At 53.2% G+C, this 16900-nt stretch overlaps 1 protein-coding gene across 1 annotated transcript in view; it reads right to left on the bottom strand.

Moving 5' to 3' along the window:
- The window catches only part of WSCD2 (WSC domain sialate O sulfotransferase 2), a 94698-nt gene that overhangs the window by 24367 nt on the left and 53431 nt on the right, over positions 1-16900 (bottom strand). The window contains exons 3-4 of the mRNA XM_037052359.1: positions 10700-10814; positions 8215-8399 (exon numbers count right to left, since the gene is read on the bottom strand). Coding sequence (XP_036908254.1) covers positions 8215-8399; positions 10700-10814 — 300 coding nt within the window. The remainder of the gene's footprint in view (positions 1-8214; positions 8400-10699; positions 10815-16900) is intronic.

A 16900-nucleotide genomic window follows, 5' to 3' on the forward strand; every position in this document is an offset into this window, starting at 1 on the left:
CTCCCACCTCCCGTGTGGCCAGTCCGATGACTGGCCCTACAGCTTCTGGACCCACTAGCCTCCTGTCGTGTGAGTCTGCTCCTTAAACGTAAACCTCTGCCTCTGTGTGTCCTACCGAATGTCCTTCTGGTCCTGTTTCTCTGGAAAACTCCTGCCTGGCATGAGTAGGATTATAGGCGATTTTCATTCCCATCATATTGTAAAGCTTTTCTTTTTCTACAGTGAATATGTATTTTTTAATGTAATAAAGACAAACTGAAAAAAAAAAGCAGCCCTCCTGTCCAATGTATGGAAAGACTCATGAGGCCCATTTGAAATGGGCTCAGCTGCGCTCAGATCAAAGTTGTACATACCTTTCCAGAAGCACAGCGTTTGCATAAGGCATTGTTGGCGCAGCGTGCGTCAAGCCCAGGAGAACGAAGTAGGCGCGTTTATTGAGCACTTACTATGTGTGACCCGCTCTGCTGAGACCTTTGCAAACATCACTGACCTTCCTAAAAACACTGCAAGGTCTGTAGTCAACTCTCGTTTTACAGATGAGCGAGCAGGGCTTTGAGAGGGGACGTTCTGTGACAAACCTTCTGTAAATGACAAACGTCATTTACAAAAAACTCACTGAACAAAATGTTAACCCTTGGAAAAAAGTGCAGCAAGTTGCAAACCATACACCTCTATCCATACTGTGTCTGGGTGCCTGTATAGTGTAGAACATGTCTTTAGCATGTGCATATACATTATATGCATGTGCGGAGTAAAGGATAAGGGATTTCTAAGAAATTACTGCCCTGGGCAGAAGGATGGTGGAGGAGGAGGAAGAGAGGGAGTTCGGGCAGGATCATTTTAAATTCCAGCTGTCAAAGGCACCCTAGTGATTATTTCCAACGCCTGGCCCCCAGGCCCCCAGTAGCCTGAAGTTGTTCACTGTGGAGGCCAATCTGGCGAAGACATCTGGAACTGGGTTAAGTGGCTAATTTCCGGAACATGCCGGGGGCTTCATGCATCCAGCCGGCCACCACTTCCCCCACATCCGGCTCCAGGCTGATCAGAGGTGGGGGCAGTGGAGGTGGTGGCCAAGGTGTGGCTGACTCAGTTTCCCACATCTGAACGGCAGGGAGTGGGGGGTCAGGCTATGCAGTGATTCTCTTCTGTACAGGACAGCCCTCCATTCTCCCCCAGATGAGGGACTGTCACACCCCAAATGCCACTCGTGCCCCTGGAGGGACACAGGAGTCTCCTGTCTCATGGCCTGGGGTGTTCAGAGGGAGGCCTCGTAAGTTCGTCAGTCACCCCAAGGAAGAAGTCATGCTGCTCAGAGAAGGCACCATACACAGTGAGGGCGGGGAGGTGGGAAGCCCCGAAGCAGCACTGGTGAACCTTGCCTAAGCCCAAGATCTCAGCCGGATGCCAACAGTGGCCCCCCGGGGGAATGGGATGCCAGCCTTGCTCTCAGAGGGCCATTGGCCAGCAGACCCGAGCTCTGGTCCCGCCCCAGCTTCTCCTCCCTGGAGCGCAGCGTCGGTCCCTCCAAGTGCCCACAGCAGCAGCTCCACCTGTCCTCACATTTTGACCTTGGGCACCTTTTCTCCGCTTTTGGAGCCTCGGTGTTCTCGTCTCTATAACGGAGCCATGAACATGGAACAGATTACTCAGAGGTGGACCTGAATGGGCCTCGGGAGCTGTGAGCACCGCAGAAGGGCAGGCCAAGGTCTGTGACTCTGTCTCCCCCCCAGCCTGCTGCCCTCAGACTTCAAGGAAAAGGAAGGGGAGAAGGAAGTGAGTCCCTATTCCAGCCTCTCCCCTCAGGATTTTTCTCCTGCCTGCCTGGATGGCAGAGGCCGGGCTGCGGGGGTGGGGAGGAAGGAAGTCTCTTAGGCCCAGCTCTGCTGTGTGGTTGGTCCTCCTTCCGAGTTTAAGCATCTGCTAATGAGTCCCTGACCCTCCAAGTTTAGAGAAGAGGGCTGACTGTGCATGCTCTGAATACCAGATAAGGTGAGGTTTTCAGAAGTCTTAAAGGGCCAGCGACAGGGATCAGGAGCTACGGCTGTTGAGACTCTCTTTGGTCAAGGTGTGCACTGGGGCTAGGGTGGGGAAGGGAACAGGTTTGGGAAGCTGGTTCCAGGAGCAGGTAACCTGTTGGCTGTGGGCCTTCCTACAGTCCCGCCCATTTCTGTTGTTGGGAGGAAACCACCTGATCACGGAGGGCTTCAGGTTGGACTCCTAGGGATTGGGGCACCATGGTGAAGGCCACTTCTCTCTGCAGGTCACCCCCCATTATAGCTTGGTGGCCAGGACACCTAGTCCTCCCTCCTTCTCCCCTCACTTCCTCCATCTGTAAAATGGGTCCCCTGGTTCTCCCCACCAGTGTGAGAGACCCCCTCATCTCTCATGGTGGCAAGCCAAGAAAAAGTAGCCAGCCTGGATCCCTTGACCTTCCTAACGAACACTCTCTGTGATAGAATGAATGTTGAACTTGCACTACAGTGAGCAGACAGCTTCCTGTTGGCAAAGCTCTGCTGCCCAGAGGGAAGGGCATTGGTTTTAACTTCAGACAGACCCCGGTGAGCCACTTACTCAGCTCTGTGTCCCTGGCGGGTGTCGTCACTTCCTGAGCCTCGGTTTCCTCACCTGTTAACCGGGATCATCATATCTCCCCTGCACAGTTGGGCTGGAAGTACATCACTTGGACCCGAGCAGGGCTCAGTCAGCACCTCTTCCTATTTCTTTCTCCATGGCTCGTTCATGACATGTGGAGGGTAGCCAGCTCCTACATAGCAGATGCCAGCAGAGCCCCAGCAACATGCCCCTGACACTCATCGTCCCTGTGTAGGCTGACAGTGACCTGCAGCACACACCCAGGACCCGGCCTTAGGGCCTGTAGGGAGTTGATCACCCTGGCAGCCACCCTCAGCTGGTGACGGCAAAGAGAAGAGAAATATGCAGGCTTCTGTTCCCCAAAAGGCACACTTCTGAGGCACAACCTCCACTGCCTGCCAGGGTTTTCCAGCGGGATGAAGTTTCAGTTGTCTTTAGCAGTGACCTTGAATTGGCTTCTTCCCTTCCCTGTCTCACTTCCCCACTTCCCCTCTCCCCTCTGGGTGCATCCCGGGGTACCTCTCAAGCAAACCGAGGTCCACATCCTTGTCTCTAGGGCAACCCAACCAACAATATCTTGGGTCTTGAAGTATTTTTTAACCCACAAGGGAAATTCTGTACAGAAGTTGGGGCCACTGTTCTTCACAGCCCCCAGTCTGTCCGGCAGTGCAGTACGCAGCCCGTGGGCCATAGTGGTGACCCTGAGTAGTGTCTTCCTACCGACCAGCACTCACTAAAGAATAACAGCCATGGTTAACAGCTGCTCACGGCGTGTCATTGGCGCTAAGCGTGTTCCACACACCATGTCTCAGCGAATCCTCACCACAGCCTACCCTGGTTGGCAGGCAGAGACCCTGAGAGGTAACAGGACTCATGCACCTTTCCAGGTCACACAGCCAGTGAGGAACAGAGTTGGGACTTGACCCCAATCTTGTTGGACATCACATCCCGGTTTCCCACCTCTCTGCTCTTCTGCAGGGGGCCAGACCAGTTCTGACATGCGTGAGCTCCAGAGAGGCCATACCCGCTGCCTGAGTTTCCCAGAAACCCTCTGCCCCCACCCCCACCCCAGGAGGGGTCCAGGGATCACAAAAGCCCATGTCCCACATTCTGACAATGTCACCGCTTCATTGCCAGGCTAGCTGGGATGGTGCATGACCTCAGCAGCTAGGGTTTTTCATTAGCAAGAGGTGAGCAGAGCAACTGTTTATCAACTCTCTTTGCTGGGGGCAGATGAAGAACAGCCCAGAATCAGCTGCAAGTGTCTCTGAAGTCCTATCATCTCTTTGTTCTGTTTTTTTTTTTTTTAAATGAAGTAAATGTCATCAGGCGTTGGCTTAAAGGCGGGTGTGAAAGAGAGAGTTCTCCTTGGTGTGAAAGAGCCCCCCCCCCAAGTAATTAGGCCAAGCTCAACTGTATTAAAGATGTAGGCGAGGCAGAAAGGCAGTGAGCTGGGAGCTGTTAGCAGCTACCTATAATCAGAGAGAGACTGAATTACACAAAGAGCCTGTCTGAGGAGCATTCAAACCAGCCATTTTTAGGCATGGCCAAAGGCTCCTGCGGGCTTATGGGAATTCACATAGCTTGAATTGGGTGCTGCTCAGAGTGAATTGAGTTTTCATTTCAGAAAGAAGAAGGGGAGGGTCACAACTACTCCATAACAGCACTGAGCTAGCCGCTGTCTCGACTGTACCTCACTGGGTGGGCACAGCGATCTTTAAAGGTCAGAATTGTGCCCATTTTACAGATGAGGCCTTTGAGGCTCAAAGAGACTACGTGGCTTGGCCAAAGCCAGCACAGCAGGCAAGTGCAAGAGCTGACGTAGAAACAGTGTCTGATGTCAAACTGCTCCCACAGCCTTCCTGGATTCTGCTTAGAGGAGAACAGCTGACCAGTTCTCCCCGATCATGAGGGAAAAGGAGAAAAAAGCTTTGGGAACTTCTCATTGTCATTTCCTTGGTGCTACATCGCATAATTCATGAAGGCCCATGTGAATTATAAAATTCAGGAGCCCCGGACCTACATCAAGGGCAAGGAGAGGCCTCCAGGCTTTGTGAAGGAGGGGCCAGACTCGGTCTATCCATCAAACTGTGACTTCCCATGGCCATCAGAGGCTCTCCCCCGCAGTGGTGGTTAGCAGGCAGTATCAGCGAGCATAAATATCAAGCAGTGAACAAAATTCCTTCTAACTTTGGAGGACAAAAAAATAAAAGAAAAGAAAACCCTGCCAGAACTAGCAATGGTGCACAAAAGCCACTCTGTGAATTGTGAACCATAGGCCAAGGATCTATGTCTTCCCATGATAGTGTAAGCTTCATAATATTTTCACCAAGTAGAAGAGAAAAACAAAACAAAACAAAACAAAACAAAACAAGAGGAGAAAGGGCTGAGTCTGGAAGAGGCTGGTCTCAGTCCTGCGGGCCTCAGGCAGTCCCAAAGGGTGGTCAGCACCATGGACAGCCGCCCTGCAGGCCTGCCGGGTCCTGTTCCGTGTAGTTCTAAGCGAACCTTGCAAACCAAGTCTTGCAAGAATCTTTCAGGCAAATGATATTTCTCGCAACAGCCTATAAAGCCATAATGTTCTCCAATCACCAGCAGGCCTCTGCCCCCGGGAGGAGAGCTACACTTGCTGACACATTTAGCAAACTGCTGTGAAAAATGTAATCCAACCAAGAAGGAAGTCCATTTCTCGGTTCCTTTGTACCGAGGGCAAAGAGTCCCCGTGCGTGAGAGGCTGTGTCGAGGCAGAGCAGCGGGCTGTCTTCAGGCATTCGCACCACTGGCTGCCGTAGGAGCACTCCAGCCCCTCCCCACGGAAGAGGGCTGTCCCCCCCCCCCCCACCCGGGCGGTGCTTGGGAGACACCAAGGATTCCTTTGAATCCTCGCAATTATGGAGGGCTCTGTGCCACTGCTCAGGGATGCACAATTACAACACAGGGTTAGACTCAACTAACGACCCTACGAATGGAATCTGGCTTCCCTCCCACCTGCTTCCTGATGGACTACCAGCTCGTGTCACGTGGCAGTGACTTGGAGGCCTCCCTTTCTCATGTATTTGTGTGCAAATCAGACCCCAGGAACGGGAAGCCAAGGGTGCCCCTGGGTCAGAGCCAACACAATGGAGATTCCCTATTGTCTAGAGTCGGGAAACAAGGCAGAGGAGAAATCAGGGGTCAGGGAGAAAAGGGAGTTAAACTGGAGCAAGAAATTCCCCCCCACGGGCAAGTGTGGGGATAGTAGGGGTGGGTGAGGGTGGAGGAGGTGGTAGGGGAGATAAACAGTGATGGGAAAGAGTAAACAAATAGATAGATTTTTTAAAAAAGAAATTCTCCTGAAAGAGAATCCAGTAGGAGAGGCCCAGGAGTCTACAGCCCTGTTGTGAGTGAGCTCCCCGACCAGAAGTCAGAGATCAGGCAGGGTTCCAGCCCAGGCTCAGTCCCTCAGAGGTACCACAGTCTCCAAAAAAATCACGCCTGCCCATTCCATCCTGAAATCACCTCTAGGCTTTGCACACTCTATTTTCTCTGCCTAGATCCCTCACCCACCTCCTGGCAACTTGTCTGGAGTCTGGATACCCTCCTCTTCTCCACCAGGCAAAATCTTATGTGTCTTTTGAGACCCCAGTCAAACAGCCATCCACTGGGAGCCTTCCCCAAGGAAGCTCAGTTTAGCCACTTCTGCTCTCCGGGCCTCAGTTTCCAAAACGGCGAAATGGGACATCAGCAAGGAAGGTGCTTCCAACATGGCATTCAATACCCGATCTTACTGGACCCTGGACTTTTGCTCAGGGCCAGAAGGTGTGGCTCCTCCCTTTTACCTTGACCCCTTCTTAGTGGAAGGCACAGCTCAAATGTTGCTCCCTTGCCTCCTGCAGAGCACGTCCCCGAAACTCCCTGTACACACTCTCCTGCCTGAACAGGGCCCAGTGGTCCTGGGCCTGTCTCTCCACTAGACACCTTAGGGGCTGCTCGCCAGCAACCACCCAGGTCTTTGCATGTAGATGTAGTTCAGCTTATTGAAAAAGCTTAGATGCTCAATGAGCATGTCATAATTACAGGTGATCTTAGTAGTTCAGCCCATCTGAACACTAACCAGAAGGACGTCTGGCTAATATCTGGCCAGTGGCACCTACAGCCCCGATCTTGTTATCTGGCTCAGCCTCATCCACTAGGATGTTTTAGTGGCAGCAGCTTTCCCTCCGAACACCCACAAAGCCAAGGCCATCTCTTCCGATGGTCAAGGTCACCATCCAAACAACATACACATTGGCATACAGAGCCCAGTGATGAGGATGATAAATCTGCCATCACATTAAAACCTCGTTACATGAGTGGCCAGACCAGGAACTCGCTGTGTGGACATTCTCCAGCTTGGGTTTCCAACACTGCCTCTGCCAGCTGGGCTTTCAGACCCATGGGGAGGTGGGCAGGGCATCCATTTGCAGAAATCGGCCCCTTGTCAAACTGGCAGCATGCTTGACCAGGGCTTCAGAAACACAGCCCTTGAAAGACAGAACACATTAGCGAGCACACCAACGATGAAGTTTTATAAACAGCGGCATTCGCATGGAAGAGACTTCTCTCTGCAGGCAGATGTGAAGTTCTGCCAAGTCCAAGCCGACCTTCTGGGCTGGCCTTGTCAACTGCACTGGGGTCTGATTATTGATCGATTAAAGTGTGGTCCCTGGACCAGCATCCTGGCATCACCTGGGAGCTCCTTAAAAATGCAGAATCCACCTGGACCTGCTGAATCAGAGCCTGCATTGTCATAAGATCCCTGTAGGGTTCATCGGCAACCTTCAAATTTGGGAAGTGCTGGCTCCAGGGTTAGCGACGGGTTGTGGATTCCTGTGCATCTCCTGACAGCATCAGAAGGGTAACCAGGAGGATCCTCCAAGGCTCTTTTGGTAGGTCTGAAAGTCGCCTTTAATTAGACTGTGGCCTTGGGCAGGTTTACTTAAATTCATGAAGCCTCAGTTACCTCGGTGCAGAATTTGCAATGGTAACATCCCTGCCTGAAAAGGCTGTAGGGAAGGTAAATGAGGTAGACCCTGCAGTGGGCTTAGCATCAAAGACATAGGCTCTGGAGTTGGTTTAAATTCTCTGCTGTTTATATTACATTGAACCTCGGTTTCCTCATCTGTGAAATGGGAGTAGGCGGCTATCTGTGCCTATTTCTAGCATCAGTGTGAGAATCAGGTATACTATTCTGTATAAGGCACTTAGAAAAGATGCATCGTTTGCTATTGTCATCGTTACCGTCACTGTCATCATCGTCAGAGACCATCTGCTTTCAGAAAATTGGGAGGGACAGGCCACGCTCAGGCTCTAGCTCAGTTTGTTAAGGAGGAAGATGGGTGTGGATGTGGGGTGCCATGGTCCAGGAGGCAGCTCAGGATGGGAGAGAAGAGGGCAGGCGGAAACATTCCAAGTAACTGGAGCAAAGGACTCTGCGTGGGGTAGGGTGGGAGGTGAGTCTGGGGCAGGACGGTGGCAGCCTCGGAGCGCACCCAAGGGCACGGGAGCAATGGGGACCCTTGGAAGGCACGTGCCAGACATGCGGGTAGGTAGGCGAGGGCCGAGGAAGGAGCCGCGGAGAGGGGCAGGGGCCAACTCACGTACACCTGCGGGCCGACTCCTGGGCCAGCTGCAGCCGGTAGACGGAGAGGCGGTTGGCGCCGCCGCACAGGCTGCCGCGCTCGCCCTTGCACTCCATGTCGCACTCCGCCTCACTCGCGTTTGCCGCCTGGATCTTGTGGCCGCAGTAGCACTCGGCGCCGAACTCCAGCCCGGCATACAGGTAGCCCCTGGGGGAGGCTGCTGTCAGGCTGGGGCAGCTGCCACCGTGGAGGCCTCGGGGACAGGGACACTCCCCCAGTGTGGACACCTGGGGGACAGGAGGGCTCTGGGGACCATGACCCCTAGCGACCACAGCCTGCCTTCATCCCTGCCTGATGTCTTCCACTCCCATACACCTACGCTCACAGGCACACCACGTCCATACTGGCACCCACTGTATACACCTTCGGCACAAGGCACACTGCACACACACACACCCCCTCGCATCCTGGGCCCCTCCCCCCACCCCACTCTCTTGCTCCTCCCTGTCTCAGCAATGAGCCAAATAAATGGCAAAGTCCAGCCCCTTGATTCCCGGAAACACCCCCCAGGAATGATGCTCTATGTCCCTCAGGAGGGGCTGGAGCGAGGGGAGGAGGCAGGGACTCGAGCATCCCTTTGGAAGAGGGCAAAGCCAAAGTCGCTTGTGCAGCCAAGTGAAAAATTCCTTCCCTTAAAACGAAAAAATCCAGGCACCGCAAGGGTTTCACTTTTTTTTTTCATAATCATGGAATCTTTTCCTAAAAAGGGCTCTTTGTGGTCACCCATTCTGTAAACAGATGAACAGGGTATCGCTAGCTCTGGCTGCAGGGGGTAGGGTGGGAGGAGGGGCATAGGATGAGTCCAGTTCTACTGTGCCGCCCACAGTGGCCAGAACCACGAGGGCTCCTCAGGGAGCAGCGGGCAGAGCACTGGTCCCACAAGGTGGCACCGGTGGGAACTGCCAGCTTGCGCAGGCAGTTCACTCTGAACTTCAGGAGGTCGGCTGGGGAGAGAGACCCTCCCAGACTCACACCTCCACACACTCCCGATCAGTTACCCTGGCCACGCTGCTGTCGCTTTTGCTGGGAGGACCTCTCAGCAATTAAAACAGACCACACCACTCCGCTGCCTAAAGCCCCCAGTGGCTTCCACTGCACTCAGAAATATCTAGATGACTTAGCTTGGCCTAGAAACCCTCCTGTAGTGGTTTTTGAAATGGGGTGCCACATCTGGGTTCCCTTTCCCAAGGGTCTAATTTAATTGGTCCAGGTGGAACCTGAGCAGCAAGAGTTTTTAAAGTTTTGTAGGTGGTCCTGGCCAGTGGCTCAGTTGGTTGGAGCATCATCCCATATATCAAGGGGTTGCAGGTTCAATTCCCAGTCAGGGCACATGCCTAGGTTGTGGGTTCAATTCCTGGTTGGGGTATATAGAGGAGGAAACTGATCGATGTTTCTCTTTCATAGCGGTGTTTCTCTCTCATTCCCTCTCCCCCTTAGTCTTTAAAAAAAAATCAAAACGTTTCCTTCAATGAGGATTAAAATTTTTTTTAAAAAATAATGAAGTTTCCTAGGTGAGGCTTCCGGTCAAGATGGCGGCACAGGTAAATGCAGTACTTACAACCTCCCACATTCACATCAAAGTTACAGCTCAACTATAGGACCACCACCCTTGAGAACCCCCTGAAATCGAGCTGAAGAGAAGCCCTCCAACTAAGGGTATAAAGAAGAAGCCACACTGGGACTGGTAGGGGCCAGAACCAGCTGGTCCCACACCCACGTGTGGTAGAAAAAAATCGGGAGGGATATCTCAGCTGCAGAGGTTCCCCTGAGGAGCCCCATCCTTGCTCACCAGCCCTTTGGGGGCTCGTCCACTCTTGGAAAGTCAGCTCCCTTCTCCAGTGCATGTTCTAACCCCAAACAGCACTCTCTTCTTCTATTAAAAAACACGGTCTGTGCAGGTGAGTGTCTCTCCCTGGGAGAGAAACCAGGGGGTTCTCTACCGGGAAACCACTGAGTAACCCCTGACGCCCAGGCTGCAGCTCACCTTCCCCAGGACAGCTCACACACCTCCTGCTCACAGATTCACACCTGCATGCACATGAACCCCCGCTGGTGCTTCTCCACGCACAAGCACAGTGCTGGACCCTTGCCCATGTACTCACAAGGACTCTGGCACGCACGGCCATTCGCATCTAAAGATGGCTATGTGTTGGCATGAAGCTCACAAGCACAACCAAGCTCACTGCATACACTGGACCCTGTACATTCATTCCTTGGCACAGTCTCACATGACCGCACAGCCATAACCCCCCCACAGACCAATTCCCAAACAGTCCTGCTTATTTGCATGCATGTGTACACACACACACACTCTTGTAGCACCCTTTCCTGTGGCCACCTGCTCACCCTCCATGACACCTTCCTGTGGGAAAGGAGAGAATGCCACAGGCCGGGGCCTAAGAAGGAAGGGTTGTGGAGTAAATGGAGTCTGGGATGCAGGGCCCTACCGTTCTGCACAGTTGTCCTGGCAACGGAAGACAGTCATCTTTTTGTAGTCGAAGAAGGATACGCCTCGCAGGGCCCGACTCTGGGTGTCATCCAGGTAGCAGCCGATGTACTTGGCTTTGGGGAGAGGAGAAAAGTCAGATGGGGCTGGGGTCAAGGCTGAAAGGGTTACGGGAGGGAGCAGTGTGCCTCGGCCACGTGGCCTTCTTGACTTTTGGGTAGCAATTTCTTCCTCTGAGCAGAAAAGCAGACAAGAGAGACTAAAAGTCACGTACATTGGCAGAATCTGGTCCCTAAGGGCAGTGGAGGCCAGCAGAGCACAGCGGGGGACCCTTCTGTGGCCAGGGTGAAGGTTAAAGCCCTGGACTTGACTGGTGACAAGTGGGCACATGGGAATCCAAGCCAAGGCCGTTCCGTAAGCGCCAAGCAGATGGGACCCATGTTAGGAAAGCTCTGAAGAGTCGGACATTGGAAGCATGCTATCGTTTCTACAAGAAGACACCTTCAGATAGTTTTCTTTGGAAGAATGCTGGGCTCAAGGTCTCGGCCGTCCGCTCACTTTCCTCACATTCTAGCACTGGCCTGGGGAGTTCAGGCCAGTTCATCTCCCTGAGGCCTGGTTTTCTTCATAGCGGGGATGAAAATACCAGCCCGATGAGGTTCGAGTGGAAGGATTTCTGTGAATGTTCCCACCACAGCCTCGCATTCGACAGGCACGGGGTTAGGGTGAGTGGAATACGAAGCTGGCCATTCACAGCGCCGTTTGCGGACCTGGCAGTTTGCCGCTGTCGTGGGCCAAGCGAATGCTTCCATCCAGGGGAAAATGTAAGATTACGTAAAACAACCATCTGATTTTAAACCCTGCACTTCGTTTTCTTAAAGTAGTAAACGTATTCCTAGGCTTCGTGGTAAACAGTAATTCTCACACCCGAAAATGGCACTTTATTATTTATAAAGTCCTTTCCCATGTGTTCTTACAATTCTTATGATTCATTTGGACAGAGTTTGCTAAGCGCCTTGCACATTGAATGTCTGCAATGATCCTACGAGATGAGTGCTCACATCCCCATTCTATGCAGAAGAGGAAACTGAGGCCTGGAGAGGGTAAGCCACTCGCCCAAGGAAACACAGTTTGCAGGTGTGGAGCCAGGGTTGGACACGCACACACTCTGGCCTATGTTTTGAGCTACTGCTTGCTGTTTCTTGATTCGGGGGATGTTTGCAACGACCTGCACGAAGTGGGGTGGGGGAGCCCCAACCTTGTAGCTAGCTGGTGGCAGAACGAAGGCTTAAATCCAGGTCCGTGGGACCCCACCCCAGGGCTCTTCCCTCTGTTCCACTTGGAAGTAACTGGAGGTTGGACGGAGGACCCAGCCGGCTATGGACTTCCACGGCCCTCCCGGGGAATGACTGAGGCCAACACCACAAGCTGCCTGACCACCTTCCCTGGCTGCGAGCTGCCTGTTTACACTGTGGGCTGCTTGCCCCTCACACGTAGTGCGGAGCAGGGTCCAGCAGAGATGCAGGCTCGTGACCCCGTGCCCCCCGATGCCTCCCTGCTCCCTGCAGAGTTTGTCAGCTCCGCTGGAGATGCACCTCGACCTCCACCACCTTGAATTTCTGGTGAAAGACAGAGGTGATTCGGTCGACTAAGAACAGTCCATTTTTGAAAGAAAGATCGCTGCCCTGGGGTGGCCACATCTTTAGAGAAGCCCATGTCTTGTCACTGTGCTTGTTCAACAAGGTATGTCCCTCCTGTCACGGATGGAATCATGCCCTGTGACCAGGGGCATAAACGAAGTTCACACCCAAGCTGGGAGGATGCCCGTAGGAGGTGTTGGGGAGGGGGGTCTCACCGGCTTCGGCTCAATAGTTCGCTAGAGGACAGAGTGTCCAAGGATGGCAGGGGAGGAAAAGGGAAGGTGTGGGAGGGGGACAGAGGAGAATGGGAAGGAGGTCGGGAGGGAAAGAGGAAGGGAGAAAAAGGTTATTTGGCAGTATGGGGTCTTTGTCATAGATCAACAGTTGTGTGTGTGTGTGTGTGCATGTGAGAGAGAGAGAAAGGGAAATAAAATCCTCATGTTTTGAGGACCTACTACATGCTGTGTACATTACTATGGGCCACGCCTAATTTTTTTAAATGCCACACCAAAACTGTTCTTATTAACCCATTTTGTGGACGAGGAAACTGATCCCAGTGACTGTTACACCTGTCTCTCGTGCGATGGTCTCAGTTTTGGCGTGTGACGGATGTTCTGACGGGTGACCACTCATGTTACTCTTTCCTAAATGGAATTAGAAGCTATGCGATCTGCCCAGGTTCCTACACCCGAGTCTCACTTGAAAGGTAAGCTCAGGTCTACCTTCCAACCACTTTACATCGGGGGAGGTTTCACCTCCCTGTGGCCCGCGGGCTTCGGGATCGTAAACAGCCACACTGACACCTGATCGGGAGGGTGCTCAGGGCCCAGACACGCTGAACTTGGACTTGGATGCGAGCCAACTCCAAGTGTAGTGACTGCTGACCCACTTCAGCTACCTTCCCCGATCCCCAACTTCAGATCCCACCCTGGTCGCAGAGTCCCTCCGACGAGGAGGGGAGGCCAGGCAGGTACACCAAAGTCACAGGCCCCGTGAGGGCGGATGAACGGCTGAGCCCACACGACCTGTCAGCTTGTCTCCCCAGCTACCCAACCACCGTGGAGATGGTCACGGTCACCTTGGCCCGGCCAGACTGTTCATCTGAAGCACAGACACCAGCGAGCGGGGAGCTCAGGAGCGAGTGGGCACCTGGGGAAACGCCACCCGCACCCCAGATGGTGTTATTTTCTTTCCTTTCTTTTTTTCTTTTGCTTCAATTAATCTTCCTTTCCAAGAAATTGGGCTCTCTTCAAAAAAGGTGATTTGTTAAAAGGGTAGCTAAATATGCCTCATGTGTGTTCCTTTTATTTCCTACTTGTGAGCAGATTCTTAAACAGGAGGCAGTAGCACCTACTAGAAGAACAGTTTGGGAATCCACCGGACCTGGGTTCCAATCCTGCACAGCCAAAGCCTTGCACTATGACTCAAGCTGCTGGAGATGCTAAAAGTGGGATTGCTCCTGGCCTGGCACCGAGTGGAGACTCAAGAAATAGTTATTTTCCTGCTGGGAATTCTCGGCCATCTGGAAAGTGGTCCTTTAAGATGCCCACTCCAGTGTGGTGTCCCCTTGGGCAAGTCCTATCACCCCTGTGCCCCTCTGCGTTCTCCTGCAGAATTACAAATCAGTAACCACAATCACCGGCACTGACTAAGTTCCCACTTCTTTCCCGACTCTGCCCTGAGCACCCTCTGTGCCCTGAGAAGTGAGGTGACGTAGGTTCCAACACTGCTTTACCCTCCTCCTCCAGCTGGATACCCTTGGGCAGGTCACTTGCCCTCTCTGTGCCTGTGTTTCCTCCCTGTAGGATGGAGTTAATAACACTGTCCACCTCATCTGTTGCGAAAAATGCAAAGTGCCTAGAAGAGCACCTGACCGTCAGGGAGCACGCAATCGATTTGCCCCATGTCATCGTCATGACGACAGTCTAATGTTAAGTCGTTCTTTTCCCCAAGAGGAAACTGAGGCTCAGAGAGGGGAGGCGACCTGCCCAAGGCTGCACAGCCAGCAGCGAGCTGCAGAACTGGGAGGCGAACCCTGATTCCACTGCTCAAAGCACAGGTCTCTTTCAAGGCTGGGGGAGGTAAAGGACCTAGTAAGGGGGGACTGACACACGGTAGGTGCCAGCTGCACCCACGGAGTCAGACTTCCTGCCCAGCTCAGCCCCGAGCAGCAACTCCTTCCCCTTCCTGCCGTGTGATGGGCTCTGCATCCTTTGTAGCTTCAGTCCTGCACCCAGCATCCCTGCACCCAGCATCCCTGCACCCAGCATCACCATACCCAGCATCTCTGCACACAGCATCACCACACCCAGCATCACCACACTCAGCATCCCTGCACCCAGCATCCCTGAATTCAGCATCCCTGCACCCAGCATCCTGCACCCAACAGAGCTGAACCAGAGGAAAACCAAACGTGTTTAGCAGCAGGTTGGAGAAGCACCTCATTTCTATTAGCGTTAATCTAATATGTTGTCTTTGCTTGCTGAACTCTGAATAAGTTAATCAAGGACAGGCTGGATTTGCATTTTCTCAGTAATGTCACCTGATTCCAGAGACCGCCTGCTGAGAGCTCTGGGCGGCGGGCACCTTTCTTATTTTCTCTTCCTTCTCTCACTCTTTACATTTGATAAAATATGTAAGATTTCCAGGGACAGGCGGGTTATCTTGGTATAGAACGTGGCTCACAAGCTTTGAAGTCAAACAAACCTTGTTTCAAACCTCAGTCCCTCCACCTGCTACCTGTGTAGCCTGGGGTGAGCGACTTCTCTCTGAGTTTTAATTTTTTCTGTCTGTGAAATAGGATAGCAATAAGTCTGACTTTTTGAGTTGCTGTGATCGTTGCATAAGGCAATGAAACCCCTCGGTCATTCAGTAGATATTAGCTATTATTACTACAACCAGTAATAACAGCAACTATGAAGTGACCAGTTATTATGAGCCAGGAGACCCGACGAGCCCTTGGCATGCACCGTCACGTTGAAATAACACGTACAAAGCAAACAGGACAGTGGCTGGAGAAATGGAGTGCTCCGGAAACGCAATAATCACTGGCAGTGGCTTCTCATCCTCCTAACAAGTGTGTAGGGGTTGTTATTACTGTTATATGGTGTTTCATGCACCCTACGTGCCAGGAGGAATCCGTGTTGTATCAGGGGACCGTGACAAACCACAGGCAATCACCGTTCCGATTAAGGCCTATAGGTTTTCCTTCCTATAAAGCACAGAGGAGGAGTATTTGATCACGTCTCAGGGGGGAGGGGGGAGGGGGCAATTTCCCACAGGTGAGCTAAGTGGGATCTGGTGGACGGGTGGCGCTGACCCCTAGAGGTGCTCTGGGCTGAGGGGCGGTCATTCCTTCATCTGTCCACTCAGTCACTCCTTCACCCACAAGCAGACACTGAGCACCACCTTCGCGACAGGGCTGTGCCCAGGGCTGGTGGTGGAACAGAGGCGACTGGGACAGGCGGCTCCCCTGACTTCACGGAGCTGACAGTCTGGTGCAGGAGGCAGATTCTAAACGAGGAAACGGATGCGTACACAGGCTGCTTGCAGACAGTGAGAAGCGCCGGGCCAAACACAGACCTGGGAACGTGGAACGTCGTCGTTTAGTTCGGACGGCCCAGGAAGGCCTCTGTGGGAAGCCGAGGTTGGAGTGGGGACCTGAAGGGAGGGAGCAAGGGAGCCATGCAATGATCCAGATGGAGAGCATCCCAGATGAGAGGACCTGCCTACGTAAAGATCCTGAGGTGCAGATGGGCTGGGTGTGCCCAACGAACAGCAGGAACAGGGGGGCAGGGTGCGGTGAGGGGGGTGGGGGGCGTTACCAGGTGAGTTAGAGAGATGGGCTGAGACAGGGACTCTGGGGTTTGTCCTGAGCATGATGGGAACACACACTCAGGTGCGGGCTCACGACCATCCCTGGGGCCTGCAAAGTGCCAGATGGGGTCTGGAGTGGCCAGGGTGCGGTGGAGCTTGGTGAGTGGAGGTGGCAGAGAGAGAGAAGCCACGTCACGTGTTTTCCATCCACGTAGCCCCCCACACCTCCCTAGTGTCTACAGGCCAGGTGGCTCACCAGGGTAGACCCTGGGGACTTTCCCAGTCACCTCTAAGAACCCACGAGGTGGCAGGCATCGTGCTAGGTATTTGCCTAACCACTGTCTTCCTGAACTTGCAGGAGACTCCGGGAGGGAAGAGTCACTCTTTCCATTTCACAGATGACAAAACTGAGGCCGGATGAGGTAAAGCCACTTGCCTGGGCCACAGGGCTGGCTGTGGGGGAGCTGGAGTATGAATCGAAGTCCTCTAATACGTTCTGCCACTGCCCACCCCGCTGTCACCTCCCTATGAACACTGGGTTCTGGAAGTGGCCGAATTCTTGGCGATTCCTGGGGGCGGCAGCAAGAGCTTGTGGACGGCTCCTGAGCCAGGTGCAAGGCGGGGCTGAGGCTGGTGAACATGCTCCCCAGGATGAGTCCCCTCTGTTAGCCCTGCTTCTCTCCACGGTGGGAGAAGGGGTTTGCCATGAAATGAGTTGCATCACAGCAGAAGAGTGACGTGTGGCA

The sequence above is a fragment of the Sturnira hondurensis genome, unplaced genomic scaffold, assembly GCF_014824575.4.
Source record: "Sturnira hondurensis isolate 20B ecotype Veracruz unplaced genomic scaffold, ASM1482457v3 Scaffold0007406, whole genome shotgun sequence".
NCBI lineage: Eukaryota > Metazoa > Chordata > Mammalia > Chiroptera > Phyllostomidae > Sturnira > Sturnira hondurensis.